General features: G+C 44.8%; 1 protein-coding gene across 2 annotated transcripts in view; it reads left to right on the forward strand.

Moving 5' to 3' along the window:
* The window catches only part of PBX3 (PBX homeobox 3), a 210,988-nt gene extending 200,291 nt beyond the window's left edge, over positions 1-10,697 (forward strand). Inside the window, exons 6-9 of one of the 2 annotated variants that reach the window (XM_040631898.1) lie at positions 4,005-4,170; positions 5,430-5,542; positions 6,325-6,414; positions 9,155-10,697. In XM_040631898.1, coding sequence (XP_040487832.1) covers positions 4,005-4,170; positions 5,430-5,542; positions 6,325-6,414; positions 9,155-9,247 — 462 coding nt within the window. In that variant the 3' untranslated portion in view covers positions 9,248-10,697. The remainder of the gene's footprint in view (positions 1-4,004; positions 4,171-5,429; positions 5,543-6,324; positions 6,415-9,154) is intronic. The other variant, XM_040631899.1, reaches the window with a different exon arrangement.
* The last annotated feature ends 256 nt before the right edge of the window (positions 10,698-10,953 follow it).

Here is a 10,953-nt window from a genome sequence, read left to right on the forward strand (position 1 = left end):
TTCCCCAGTTGCCAAAGGCTCACATCAGGGGGCTGATAGCAGTGAACATGAGTAGAAGGAGGAGTGGACTTGTATTTTTATTTTCTCTTTTTTTTTTCTCATTTTTAATTGATCTTAAAATCTTGCCTGGCCCTTCTCCTTCTGCACAGTCCAGAGTCATGAATCCTCGATACATGGCTCAAAAGAGAAGCACAGGACAGCATATTCCCTTTCTCTCCACCAGTTTCCTGCCTCTGTGTTTCAATTCTGGGACCAACCCACAGACCATTCGGGTTCAGAGACGGGGCAGGCTTTTCTCTGCTCACTGTCCGTGTGTACGGCTGGCTGCACTGTGAGAACCATGTAGGAGGGACGCACGGGATCCGTAGCTTTTGGTGCTTCCTACAGGGTGAGGCTGGAGATTCATTTGCGACGAATTGTGCCCATCTGTTTTTAAAAGGTGACAGAAATTCCCAAGGTTAGGTGTCGATTCATACATTAATTACACTGATCTTAGTTGCAGCGGCATGGTCTTAATAGCTGATTGCTGCAGTACCCAAATCTGCGATCTCGGAATGTGACGTGCATATTTAATTTGAGAAATAGGTTAACATTTTTAGATATTCATTTAGACGTGGTTATGCAGGTTAAACAGAACGTATGATCACTGCTTCTTTCGTTGCTTCCAATTAAACCTTGCTTGTTAGTTTAACCTCTAGGTAATCCCATCAAACAATTGGTGTCAAGGAAACACTGCCCACAGTAGCTTCGGATGAGTGGCCATTAATTTTAATTGCCTTGATATTAAAGATTAAGAAGTATTGGGACTAGCAGAATAGAAACGATCTGATGTCAAGCAAATCCACTTGCTAAAGCTTCCCCAGGCTGCTGGTGATATTAAAATTTTACTGTGAGAATTAAATAAACCTTTATTAGTGATGACTGTTGTGTGATTGGTCCAGGGGTATGCATAAACACAGGATTCTTGCATATCTAGAGATGAGACCCTTCAGTGGTACAGAGATTCCTCAATTATGAAACTGTTAATAAAGCTGTAATCTGATTTTCCAGGCTAGGTTTCATTAATGTATTATAGCTTCTCTGATTGTCAAGGTAATATTAACTACAAAGTACGGAATCCAACAGAGAATTGTTTAGAAGAGGAGAATTCTAAGATGGGCCTTTGTTGCTAAATTCAGAGTTGGGGAATTTTCATTAATTATACTTAAGAAATGCCAAATTCCCTCTCAGCCAGGAATATCTCCCTTTGCACTGTAGATATATTCAATATTTAACTCTTTGAAGGCCTGCCAGTCTTATTCAGACAAACTAGAGTGATGTATACTTGAAGGAGCTTTTTGTGAGCCGGCTCTCTGGGTCTGCCTCCTGCGCTGAGAACGTGCTTATGAAACATGAGGTAGTGTCTGAGAGAAATTGCTTTAACCAGCAGAATCAGAACGGATACGTTTACGGTCCTTTTTCAATCTTGAGTCAGAACTTTTGTTTTTAGAGTCCTGTAATTCTGGTATGGGGACGGATCCTGACAGTCACTGAGGCTGACTTCTGCTGCTGCCGAAATCCCTCCCAGAGCATCCGTCTCTATGTTCTTGGAGGCCTGGGCCCCACATCAGCTCTGCCCCAATTCATCTCTGTCTTCTCCCTCTCCCCCAACCTCTACCACTGGTCTGTGGCAAATTCTGCCAGTGCCTCCCCACGATAGCTGCCCTCTCCGTGACTACTGCTCTGCCTGGGTCTGGTCTTCATTGTCTCCTCACCTGTACACTCTCCTGGCTCTTCCTCCCACGGCCACATCCGTCTCAATGCTCATGTGCTCCTCCCCCACGCATATGGGGCCCCACGCATATGGAGCTCAAAGAAAGGAGGGCAGAGGCCAGTGGCCTAGTGGGGTTCAGTCCCTCAAGGCTGCTTGAGAACCTAATATTAAAACCATCTACGTGTTGGAACTAAGGCCGATGATTAGAAATGAGAGGGAACCAGAGCTTAGTTCCGAATAGAGAGCTGAATATCCGTTAGAATTGTGCAACGGTGGAATCAGGGACTTTGTAACGTAGGAAGTACCACGTCTCTCGAGGTGGAGGTGCTGTGAACACAAAGAGAAAAGAGAAGGAGGTGCAGGTTTAGAGGACACATGAATTCCATTTTAGACCTATTGTGTTGGAGGTTGTGGCAAAACACTTAAATGTTAACATCTTTAAAATCAAGAACTGAAATTCTTCATAGAATTTAGGGCTCGAGATGGAAATCTGGGAGCCATCCACACAGAGACAATGATTGAAATCAGTAATATGGATAAGATTGCTCAAGGAGAAGAGAGAAGAGGGCAAGAGCTGAGTTTTAGAGAACACACACACATACCCTGGCATATCAGACACTGCTGAAAGATCAAAGAAGGAGAGAGAAAAGGCCATTGATTTGGGACGGGTGTTATGCCTGTATAACCACGTCGGTCAGCCACCTAGCCCTTGAGATGAAGATTAAATGAGAAAAGGTATGCAAAGAGCTCTGCGTAATGCTTGACATGTAGGGGAGAGTCATTGAATGGAAGTTATAACCACTACTATTTGATATGAAGGAAGAACGTGATATATACAGTTCGTAAGGGGTGGGGGCGCATAATAGTGGAACAGCAACGGCTAGGAAGTCCTGATCTGTAGCACATTAATTCCTGATGAGTTTTGGCTTGTTTCTGTCTGATGACCTGTGCTCACAGCTGCTGCAAGGATCCTAGTGAGTGTGCCTGCGTGTGTGTATGTGTGCATACAGTGATTCCCCAGTATGAGACAGCATGTGGGCAGCAGCAAGGCCAACATTGTCTTCCTCATGTGGCTTCCTTGCCAGGGTTCTCTGGCTTCTTCTGGAAGGATGAGTGCCATAGGTTGAAGAATGAGAGTTCTATTTCCAAAGCAATTAAACTCTTGGCAGAGAAGGTCAGTAAGCGTGCCCACTCGTGTAAATTGGGTTGGAGGGCTCATACCACTCCTTATTTTTCCTCAAGGCCTCTGAGTAACTGTTCAGAATGAAACAGTGACCCACCCAGCCTGATACCACAGCAACATGCCCCTTCGACAGATTATTAAGAAATTATTGAAGAGTATTTTTAAACTGTTACTTTACCAAAAGGGAGGTCAGAGCCTTTTATATAGCAGGCGGGTACCTCTTTATAACCTGCTGTGGGGGTTTTCGTTTCTTTATATAGCTCGGCTCCAGGTGCCTGAACACGTCATGTAACTATGAGCAATGAGTCTTGGGCTGAAGTTTGGCTGTCAGTGAAATGTGATGAAATCTTCCTGTTGCCAAGTTCCTCTTCAGAAATCTCTTCCATTTGCACGAGCTGACATCATAAGTAGTGTGTAAAAGACATAAGTATATTCCACCTGATGAAATCAGAGCTGCTCCCCTGTATTTGCATTTGACCTTATTGGAATTCCTTGAATTTCAAGTTGTGACTTTCTCGTGTGGTAACTGGCCGAGCCTCAGCAGCTACCTTGGCAGACACAGAGAACCTTCTGAGACAGGAGACAAAGGGATTGTTCATCCATTATTAATTGATGTTACTCTTTTCAGCAGACCAAACACAATTCTACTGTCCAACTGCCAAAATCGTTCCAGATCCAAAAAGAAGAAGTCATTCCTTCACAAAAATTTATTATTTACCTAGTTTAACAAATGTTCCCTTTAGTTTTTCAGCCACGTTCAGGGGGACTGATCACTTATATACCAATTAGTATGTACCAACTGAGTTCTTTTTATGAACAGTGCTCCCGTCCTTTTTAGTGTTACTGTGGCTAATTCCAAGAAGTGGTGTTCTTCTGAGCATCGAGGTTGCAAACAGCAAAAGCAAACCCCGGAAACCGTGATGCGTTATCCACGGGCTGTGACTGCAAGCTAAGAATTGATGTCTCCCACGGTGTCCCCTTGGTGTCCAACAGTGATCATTGGAAGTTTGACTCTTTTTTCGCCCTTTGACCTCTCTTCCCCTTCACTCATGTCTCTGCACTTTGTAGGTATCCAACTGGTTTGGCAACAAACGAATCAGGTACAAGAAGAATATCGGCAAGTTTCAGGAAGAAGCCAACCTCTATGCCGCAAAGACAGCCGTGACGGCTGCGCACGCCGTAGCCGCAGCCGTGCAGAACAACCAGACCAACTCGCCCACCACGCCAAACTCCGGTGCGTACCGGCCGCTCGCTCCCTACGCGGCCCAGGCAGTCTTGTGCCGCGAAACCTTGTCCCACAGGCCGGGACACGGGAGCCATACTGAGGACCCAGTGGAGTTATAAAGGAAGATTTATATTAAAATGAGGGCTTATTCTAGGGCCGGGCGCATGCGTGGATGGCCAGAGTCTATAAACCCCCTGTTCATAAGGAGTGCTACTCACTACTGGTAGATTCTGGAACCTTTATTTACACTTAATAGTGGTTTTTAATTCAGCAGTTACTCAAAGTGCTATCACTAATAATTATTTTAACTCTATTGTTCCATGTATCATTTTAAGGCCCGTAGTGGTCTGTCAAAGAATGAAGGCAATAGCAGAAGTGGGGAGGTGACCTGTGGCAATGCGTAATGACGCTAGAGTGTTGGGGTACAGCAGTGCGTTCCACCCACTATAGCTGCAGACTCCAGTCTGCTGTCCTTCTGGCAGGGCTTCAGCGCCTGTGCTGACTTGGTAGGTGGTTAGCCGTGAGGGTGGTGACACCCAACACATGGATGCGGTATCTGCAATATCGTGGTACCTTCGGGCCACGTTTTATGTGACATTTGTGATGGAGGTAGAAACATCTGAAAATGATAGGGAACTTGAGTAACCATGAACGATGTGCAGCTAGCCCAGGCAGATGGACTCGGGAAGCAATTCAAGGCGCTTCTCTAAGGAAATCTTTTAAATACATCTTTAAAAATTCAGAAAGTGAGGGATTTTTGTTTCTTTGTTTTGTTATCTTTCTCCCACCCTCTCTCCCATCACCTCCCTTGCCCTAGACTCCTCACCCCCTGTTCTTCTGAGTGAAACATGAACAGATGAAAGTTGGGTAGAACGTATGGTAAGAAAGAGCTTCTGAAAAATGTTTCTTCTCCTCATAATTGTCCACCATGACAGTTAATGACGGTGAACTCATTTAATGACCGAGTCCTAGAGACACATGCCAGCAAGGGGGTGGCTCCAGGCCAGCTGCTGGGTGTTTTTCTATTTACTTGGATTTCCTCTTTGTTTCTTATTTGGGCTTCCCCATTGGTAGGACTTTCCTAGCTGCAAAATGAATCACAGGACCTACCTCTTTGGAGGGATTCTCCATCTTCTTAGAGCTGGAAATGCTTTATGTTGTACACAACCTTTCCCTTCCGTACCTTTTCACCTCTCCCTGCCTCTCGGTCTTTGAGGATTATGTGTGTAGCTCTCTGTTATTCAGCTACTTAACTCTTTCCTTTCCAGGTTCTTCTGGTTCTTTTAACCTCCCAAATTCTGGGGACATGTTCATGAACATGCAGAGTCTGAATGGGGATTCTTACCAAGGGTCCCAAGTCGGAGCCAATGTGCAATCACAGGTAGGAGAAATGCCCCAACTGGGGCCTTTCTGGCAGGGTAGGGTTTGGGCTCAAAACTCCATACTCTTACCCCATGGAAGTGGTCTGCACATCCATGCAGACCCTGTGCTGGGTGCTTCCAAGTGTGACCCATCTGCCCCACCGTTAATTTAATGAGAAGTCAAGTGAACAGTGACTTTTGATGATTCAAACCTGATAAACTTTGTGAATGCATTCGGCTCTGGCTTGAGCTCATGGAGAGGGTTGGGTGCATCTTACTTTTGTAACAACAGCAACAGCAACAAATTGTGTGTGCCAGTGGGTGTATGGTTTAAAAACATATTACTGTTTCATTTCTGAAATTTTTAAAGTCAGAATAAAAAAGAAAACCAAACCTGAGTTCTTAAAGTATATTTTCTCATCCTCCTAATTGAGAGCAACTACTTGTGTGTGTGTTTAGGTGTGTATGCGTGCGTGCATGTGTGCGTGTGTGAGAGATCGATCCAGTATGCATATTTATAAGTAGCTTTCACCCACAGCCACACACATTTCGTTGATGTAGACGAAAAGTTTGCATTGCCATGAAGATGTTATTGTTTGGCTGTTGCATGAAAAACAAAGATGTGTGAGTTTAAATATGCAAAGAATTGTTGAAATTCTGCCAGTCACATTTGATTGATAAATTTGTCTTTCATTGAAGATGCTAAACCCTCATGGCACACATAATTCAAATTGTTTCCTTTTGTAAATGATGATGTTTTAATAGATTTGGGATGACGAATTTTGTTTCATCTCACTTCTAGGTGGATACCCTCCGTCATGTTATCAATCAGACGGGAGGCTACAGTGATGGCCTTGGAGGAAACTCACTGTACAGTCCACATAATTTAAATGTGAGTACCCTGGGGAACCAGATTCAAAGAGCTGTAGGAACAGCGTCAGGTAAACAGTGACTAATAAATTAATGGCCATTTGACTTGGCTTCTCATCTTGTTGGCAGGTGGGGAAGGCACCATTTTTACCGCACTTTTATTTTATGAACCTAAACACTTAATGTTACCCAGATGTCCTTTGAAGTCCTTACAGATGCCCAGAGTGGCTGGTGTTCTGTCAACAATAGGGACTCAAACGTCAGCCTGTTAAGATGCCTTCTCCTACTGGCTGTGCTATGTTCTAGGGAGATGGTGAAAAGCAGGTCATTTATCTCAGAATCAAGCAGCAGGAAACATTCCCAAACACAGCGCAAGTGAAGGGGGCAAGCCCCAGACAGATCAACAGACCAAGCTAAACAAAGAATTCTGTTCCTAAGAGCAAACTGGCTGCACTGTCCACGTGGGATGTGAAACATGTTTGGCAGTTTTAGTGGCCTCTCAATTTTGTTTATTTATGGAGGAAATCATTTTAGCTTGGGTAACCAATTCACCAAAACTTTACTTTTACCCCACACTGACATGGATGGAAAATGGCAGAATGCACAGGTCCGCCAAGGGCGCCAGGGGCGGGAGGGAGGGGGGGTTGGGTCATCAGGGTGGAGCTGGGGAGGGCAGTAGGGGACAGAATCTGGGATTCCAGATTTAGGGAGGAAACGAACTGCCCAAAGGAAGGGGGTAGAGTCAGGGGGAAAGTGGACAAAATTCTCCCTTTTTAGGGCCTTGGCTTGCCGTGAGAGTAAATATTAATGATCGAAAAAGTGATTGAGGATGTTCAATTGTAAAGGGAAGAAAGGACCATTAAATACTCAAATCTTTTACATTTGAAATGTCAAATCTTTCTTTTTGGGTTTATAAATAACTCATAATAACCCACAACAAACCATATAAAAAGCCTTTTAGTTGCATTTCTCCTTTTTCATTTAAGTGTTTTGAAATGCTTCAGAGAATGTGCGATATCCTTATCAACATGATAAAATATGAAACTGTGATTGCCTGCAGCATTTTACAGACATGAATTCCATCTTCACTGATGAGGCTTGATAAGGCGCTGTTGTATAATACAGGGCATAATCTCAAACCACCAGAGGAAGGATTAATTTATTTTGAAAAAAAGAATGCTTGCTGACAACCTCTCCTCCAGCTGCCACGCTGGGTAAAAATATTGTACATTTGTTGTTTATAAATTTGGATAAAAGAGGAATGATGTTTACTTCAGATGGAATATCTTTAGACTTGTATCTGTGTAAGAGTTTCTCTTTTTCTAAGTAGATTTTCCTACCTGAGGGGTAAAAACAGCTTACCGTTTAGATAGAGAAAGGGATGCCTTAGAGTCCCACCAACACACGTGAGCATGTCACCATCCCACCTGCACAACCGAGACTTTGGACACGCATCGCCACGGCATTATCTTCTTCCTAGCCGGAATTTGATGTGCCTCAAGCCTGGAAAAGCCTTTTCCCTTCGGCTCTGGTCATCTCTGCGGGGTTGTGCGGTGCCCCCCCCTTTTCTCGGTCCTAGAAGGAGGAAAGGTGCCTTCCGTGCCCCACGGTGCAGTCAATCAGAAGACAGGGCCCCCTCTAAGAACAGCGACGGTGCGAGAGGGGAACATGCCCCCAGGCACGAAGCTCACCGAATAGCCGCGACTCTAGGCGGAGTTCCCGGTAGCCCTAGTGACACAGGCCTCGAAGAAGACATTTTGGTTGGACTCTTGGAAGAAGTTGCAGACGGGTGTGAAGGAGGCAGGGGGACCGTGTGACCCACACCGACACTGGTGTGGGAGGTCCGGGTCCGGGGCAGCATAGCGGGAGGCTGGTGGGAGCCGCAGGCGCTGGGTGTCAGCCAGCTCCCCCTCGCCTCCTCTCCAGAAAGGCCCTCCCCGTCACTTCCACTCAATGTTCCCCAACTCACAGGCCCAGCACCTCCCTCTTCTTGACTGACATAAAAATATGTAGCGACAAGCTGTCTGCCACAGCAGAAATCTGATCAGACATTGATTTCAGCAATTGCCTCTATAGGCCAGGACATCAGGCGGATTTGTTTCTGAGCACTGTTACTGCCGGTGCAGGTCTGAGGCAGGAAGGGCCAGCGGCTTGTGAAAAGCGGTAGCAACATCCCGAGTAGGAGCCCCAGTTAGAGATAATTGGAATACAGATTTGAATAGTGTGCTTCTCCGCAGTTCATGCATTTTCATTCCGGACGATGCTGTTTGGAGGGAAATTCCGGCCTTCATTTTCCAAGGGTTACAGTAGCTGGCAGCCAGGCGCACGTGGAAAGAGGGCGGGCAGCTTCTTCTCTGTGGAAACGAGGATGAAGCTGGGCTGAAGTTTATACTTCGTGGAGCCCACGGTCTGGCTGAGGCATCGCATCGAGCTTCTCCACCGCTCCCTTCTTAAAAGATTTCTTTCCAAGTCACTCTTATTTTTGCAGCAGATCAAAGGCCGAGCCGCGTGCCAGCTTGAGGCTCGCTGAAGCCCTCCTTCAGCGAGCTGATTTATTGCCAAGCCTCTACTTGGTGGGATGGATTTGTTTTACATGCATTTAATCCCACTTTAACACATGCTTCAAACTCCTGCCAAAGTGGGTTTAGAAAATACATTTTGCTAATGTAGCTTTGCTCTCATGTTGTCATCTGGGTATTTTAAATTGGGGAGTAGAATTAATATGGAGCCGTGCACCCGTTGAACTGTGTTTCTCCTTCCAGGCTAATGGAGGCTGGCAGGACGCAACAACTCCGTCTTCGGTGACTTCCCCTACAGAAGGCCCGGGAAGCGTGCACTCTGATACCTCTAACTAATCTCTGGCAACGCTTTTCCCTGAGCTGACATGCCTCGATAAGTGCATTCAGAGCAATAGGAGGAAAAGGAAAGCGTTTTTGTAGCCCACCATCTACAGCTTTACTGTAAAACCTTGTCTTATTAGAGAACTTGGTAAATCAGTTTTTTAAGGAATCATAATCATTTGTATTTATACTTAAAAACACACAATGTTAAAAAAGCACTTTATCCAATTAGGCCAAGATTTAACATTGTTGACAGTCCTGTAGCTATTTTATCATAATTTATTATCAATATTTTACATTAATGGTCTCACAGTTGCCAATTACTTGGCCTTAAGGGTAAAAAGTACAATATATGCTAAACCTCAATCGTTAAAGCAGATGCAAAGATTCACCTCACCTAAATTGAATTTCTTGCGTATTTCCATCGCGAACTTTGATTGTCTTTCTTTCATATCGCTAATGGGGTTGGAATAAAGGAGCTGTTTGGCTATCTCTGTTAACGATGGTTTGTTTAAGAATCTTGCTGGTCACGTTTGTGTTTCGATCTCTTACGTTATAATCAGATCAGAGACTGGTAGCATCTTTTCTCTCTCTGGAAGCACCAGTGCCCAGAGTCTGCTCGGTAATTAAATTACGGATCCAGATTGTTCTGAGAGATGAAGATACTTGCTGCTGATAGGGGTGAACGCGAGATCCGTCTGGGGTTGTACGGTGTGCGCTGCGTGCTGCACGGGCTTGTCAAGGTTTGCTACGTCCTCTGGGCATCCCCAAGGGCCCCGCTCTCCGGAGTGTTGTATATAGTGTAGCAAAAGAGTATTTATACATCTCACCAATCAAAACACAGCTTTATTACCTCATGCGAACTCATACAAACCAATAGAATTTCAACATGTTCTGTAGCTTAGAGTGCTCACTTTACTACCTCTGAACAATACTCACGCTGTAGTTTGTCTCTTTCTTACCTTTTTGCATCTTGTAATTAACTCTTTGTTTCCCTTCATAAAATGTAATGTACATTGTAATCTTTTAAAAGAAAAAAAAAATCAGGGTTGCATTTGCAACTTTTAAAAAAACCGAGAGTGGAAACATTGGGTCTTCAATGAACACAGGATCAGTAGAACTGTTGTAAATACTGAGAAAGCATTTTGAATGTTCTTCATCTTGTTACTAATCCATGCAAAAAAGAAAAAAAGAAAAAAAAGCGGCGCCGATTGTGATGCATTCAGAGTCCAGTATTCGGTACTGTATATTTCACCCTGTGCGCTGGGGTCCCCTCTCCTTCCTCTCTTTTTGTATTGTATGCGATTCTGAAACTGATTGAGTCATGAAAATAATTTGTGGCGGTGATTCTAATGTATTAAAAATGTTTCGTGTTCCTTTCTAACTGGATTACACCCTGGATTGAAAAAGTCTTCCTCGTGGTAGCTCTATGTAGTTTCAAACATGAATAAACTTTTTGCTTTCATGATTAAATGTTGCAATGTCTTAACTCCACCTCCATGTGAGCCAGCCAGGGCAGGCAATGCAAAAAGCCTGCCCAGCACCAGGCCGGGACGTGTCCAGGTGGCCCCGTCACAGAGGGACTTGGAAATAGCAGGGAAGCAGGGACTGGAGGAAGAGCCGCTACCGACGGACTGCTGTCTCTGTGTGGGCTCCTGGCCAGCTCCTGGACCGTTGTTATGCGTCCTTCCTTGGTCCCTGTGTTCTAAGAACCCACAAGG

This window comes from Ursus maritimus, unplaced genomic scaffold, assembly GCF_017311325.1.
Source record: "Ursus maritimus isolate PB19 unplaced genomic scaffold, ASM1731132v1 scaffold_17, whole genome shotgun sequence".
Classification (NCBI taxonomy): domain Eukaryota; kingdom Metazoa; phylum Chordata; class Mammalia; order Carnivora; family Ursidae; genus Ursus; species Ursus maritimus.